General features: G+C 55.8%; 1 protein-coding gene across 1 annotated transcript in view; it reads right to left on the bottom strand.

Annotated features, from left to right (window-relative positions):
- Positions 1-3,457: 3,457 nt before the first annotated feature.
- GUITHDRAFT_156001 (hypothetical protein) overlaps positions 3,458-3,806 on the bottom strand; it is a 4,270-nt gene continuing 3,921 nt past the window's right edge. Inside the window, exons 19-20 of the mRNA XM_005820485.1 lie at positions 3,631-3,691; positions 3,458-3,586 (exon numbers count right to left, since the gene is read on the bottom strand). Of these exons, the coding sequence (XP_005820542.1) occupies positions 3,554-3,586; positions 3,631-3,691 (94 nt within the window). The 3' untranslated portion in view covers positions 3,458-3,553. The remainder of the gene's footprint in view (positions 3,587-3,630; positions 3,692-3,806) is intronic.

Here is a 3,806-nt window from a genome sequence, read left to right as displayed (position 1 = left end):
AAATAAAGTAGAATTTGGTTCATCTAATTTTCATATCAGGTTGGAACTATTACAGCGCTTGTGGCTGCTCCGAAGATTGTAAGCGAGCAAGGGTGAGAAAGGATAGATGCCTTGGAAAAGGAAGAAGAAGAACAAGATGAAGAACAAGATGATGATGATGATGATGATGATGGAGATGATGATGGAAATGATGATGGAGATGATGATGATATCTACCATGATTATCAGTCTGCATGCGACGATTTGATGACCATGTTGTTTTCTCTCTCACACAGCCTCCCCTTCCATCCCTCTTCATTGACCATCTCCTCTCGCTTCTTCGCTCATCCTTGCCCTCCCGCTTCCGCTGGTTCTTGCCCTTCCCTCCTCTCCTTATTCTCCTTCCCCCCCCCCTCCTGCTGCTGCTGTTCTTTGCTGCTGCTGCTGCTGCTGTTCTTGCTCCTGCTCCTGCTCCTGCTCCTCTCCCTGCTCTCTCACCTTCTTCACAGCTGGCAACAAGTCTTCACGACCTTCGGGTCGTTCGGCTTTGTCTGGCTTCTGTTCTGGCTGTCCATCTCCAAGGACTCTCCTCCCGTATACATGAGCAGCGAACAAGTCAGCGGAGTGAAGGGGGAGCTCGAGACGGAAAGGAGCAAGGAGACATTTGAACCCTCCACCAAATTGCCCTGGAGGCAAGTCAGGACGAGCAAAGTGAGTCTGCTGCTGCTGCTGCTGCTCCTCCTCCTCCTCCTCCTCCTCCCTTAACACCATCACTACCGCCACGATATTTTTCTCCTCCTTCTCTTCGTTTGCAGCTTCTTCTCCTTGTTTGCTGCTGCTGCTGCTGCTGCTGTCTTGATTTGATTTCTCTCCAGTCTCTGTGGTCTACAGCAGCAGCACATGCGGCCAACAACTGGGGGCTCTACGTGGCTCTTGCTTGGCTGCCTTCTTTCTTCTCCCAGGTTCTTCTCCTGCTCTCTGCTCTCTTCTCTCTGCCGTCTTCTCTCTTCTCTCTGCCGTCTTCTCTCGCTCCTTCTCCTGGCCCTGTCTTTTCTTCTTCTTCTTCTTCTTTCTTGTCCTTCCACTCTTTCTCTCATTTTTGTTGTCGTCTTGCTCCGCCTCTCCTCCTCCTCTAACTCTTGCTATGAACAGAACTATCACATGGATTTGAGTAAATCTTCGCTATACAGGCACAAACCTCCTCCTCCTCCTCTTCTTCCACCACTACCACCACCTGCTGCTGCTGCTGCTCCTCCTCCTCCTCCTCCTCTTCCTGCCTTCTTCTTTACTCACTCCCTCTTTCTCCTCTCCGTCCGGTTGCCTCTGCCTGCAGCGTCCTTCCCTACCTCGCTGGTGCTGTTACGAGCTTGGCGTCAGGCTGGGGAGCAGACAAAATGATTTCCGTGAGCCCTATCATACCACTTATCTCATATCCTCTCTCCTCCTCTCTCCTCTCTCTCTCTCTTTCGCTTCCTCTTCTTCTACTTCAGTCTCCTCCGAATTTCCTCTGATACATCAGTCACTCAGCAAGGAGTAGAACTTGTCCAAGCCCGCAAGATCTTTCAGGTTCTCCTCCTCCTGCTTTCGCTGCTGCTGCTGACTAACGGAACACCAAACTGCGGCTGAAAACTCTCTTGATTCGACTTGTTCAGGGTATCGCAAGTTTTGGTCCCTCGCTCTGCATGACGGGATTGGCGATTTATGGCACAGACAATGTGATTCCCTTTCCCCCTCTACCCCTGCCCTGCCCTGCCCTGCCCTGCTCGGCCCTGCCCTACCCCTGCCCTGCCCTGCCCAGCCCTGCCCTGCCCTCTGCTCGGCCCTGCCCTGCTCTGCCCTGCCCTGCCCTGCCCTGCCCTGCCCTGCTCTGCCCTGCCCTGCCATGCCCTGCCCTGCCCTGCCCTGCCATGCCCTGCCCTGCCATGCCCTGCCCTGCCCTGCCCTGCCCTGCCCTGCCCTGCCCTGCCCTGCCATGCCCTGCCCTGCCCTGCCCTGCCCTGCCCTGCCCTGCCCTGCTTTCAGTTCCTTCCTTCAACTGAGTTTCAGCTCTTCTCTTACCGTGTTTCTCCTTCAGGCTCCCGAGATCTCCTCTGCTCTTTTCGTCGCCTCCGTCTCACTAGGTAGAAGAGCAGAGAGGAGGAGACACGAGGGGAGGGAGAAGGACAAGAAGGGGGGCAGGAAAAGCGAAGAGGAGGAGCAGGAGGAGGAGCAAGAGGAGCACAAGGAGGAGTAAGAGGAGGAGGAACAGGAGGAGGAGGAGAAGGAGGAGGAAGAGGAGGAGGAGGAGGAGGAGGATTCCTTATGTGGGTACAGGAGGAGCTTCAGCAGGAGGCTTTGCAGCATCTTTACAGGACCTCAGCACTCGGTGACGTTCAACAAACGTCCTATCCCTCTCTTCTCTTCTCTTCTCTTCTCTTCTCTTCCATGCTCGGCTCGGCTCTGCTCTTTTCGTGTCCTCTCCTCTCTCCTCTTGTCTCTCGTCTAGTCTCCTCTCCTCTCCCCTCCTCTGCTCTCCTCTCCTCGCTCTCAATGGTTCCCAGCTATAGCGGATTTCTTTACGGAGTCACGACTTTCTTCTGCTCCATGGCAGGCGCAGCTGGTGATAACTTCCCTCCTCCTCCTCCTCCTCCTCCTCCTCCTCCTTGTCCCACTCCTTGTCCCACTCCTTCTCCCGCTACTCCACCACCACCTTCTGCTCCTCATACGCAACTACCATGACCTTGTGCTTCTGCTCCATCCCCTCCCCGTCCTCCTCTTACTTCCCCTCCCGCTCCTTCCCTCTGCTCATCCTCCATGTCTCACCTCCTTCAGGCGTGTATGCGACTGGCAGGATCCTCGACGAGACTTCCTCCTGGCCCCTTGTCTTCCTCACCACAGCCATGATCTACAGCATCGGTAGCTCCTCCTCCTCCTGCTGCCGCTGCCGCTGCTGCCGCTGCTGCTGCCGCTGCCGCTGCTGCTGCCGCTGCCGCTGCTGCTGCCGCTGCCGCTGCTGCTGCCGCTGCCGCTGCTGCTGCCGCTGCCGCTGCTTTCCTGATTTATTCCCTTAATTTGCTTCCTTCTTTGTCCATCATTGTTCTCCCAACCGATTTTGTCCTGTCCTGTCCTGTCCTGTCCTGTCCTGTCCTGTCCTGTCCTGTCCTGTCCTGTCCTGTCCTGTCCTGTCCTGTCTCCTCCTCCTCGGGTCTCTCCCTCTGCTCTTCCCTCTATTCCTTGTCTGACTTCCTTTGCTCCTGCAGGAGGGGCCGCATACTTGTTATGGTATGACGCAACTCCGATCGAGGACCCTGAGTAGGGAAGGAGAAAGAGTAGTAGTAGAAGGAGGAGGAGGAGGAGGAGGAGGAGATGTGGTCAAGGAGGGGAGGAGATCGAAGGAGGAAGGAGGTGATGGAGTTGGAGTTTGGAAATTATTGTTTCCTGTTTTCTTGTTTCTTATTGTTTTACAACATCAAACTACCAGCGAGAGCCTTTCGATGTTCAATTCCTCCTCCCCTCCTCTGCTCTGCTCTGCTCTGCTCTGCTCTGCTCTGCTCTGCTCATCTCTGCTCTGCTCATCTCTGCTCTGCTTCTCTCCTCAGTTCACAGTGGGGTAATGAGATCCAAACTCCTGCCTCACGCCTTCAGCGGCCTGCTCTCCTCCTCCGCACGAACCTTGAGATGCTCCAGCAGCGTCTCCTCCTGCTCCTTCAAGCTCGCAGGGACCTTGTGGTGGTAAGGAAAAGAAGGAGGAGACGGAGGAGTGGGAGGGAGGGAGGGAGGGGGGGGGGGGGGGAGGGAGGGAGGGGAGGGGAGGGAGGGGAGGGAGGGGAGGGAGGGAAGGAGGGGAA

This window comes from Guillardia theta (assembly GCF_000315625.1).
Source record: "Guillardia theta CCMP2712 unplaced genomic scaffold GUITHscaffold_175, whole genome shotgun sequence".
Taxonomy (NCBI): Eukaryota; class Cryptophyceae; order Pyrenomonadales; family Geminigeraceae; genus Guillardia; species Guillardia theta.
Note: the sequence above shows the minus strand (reverse complement) of the source record. Positions and strands in the feature narration are given on the sequence as shown.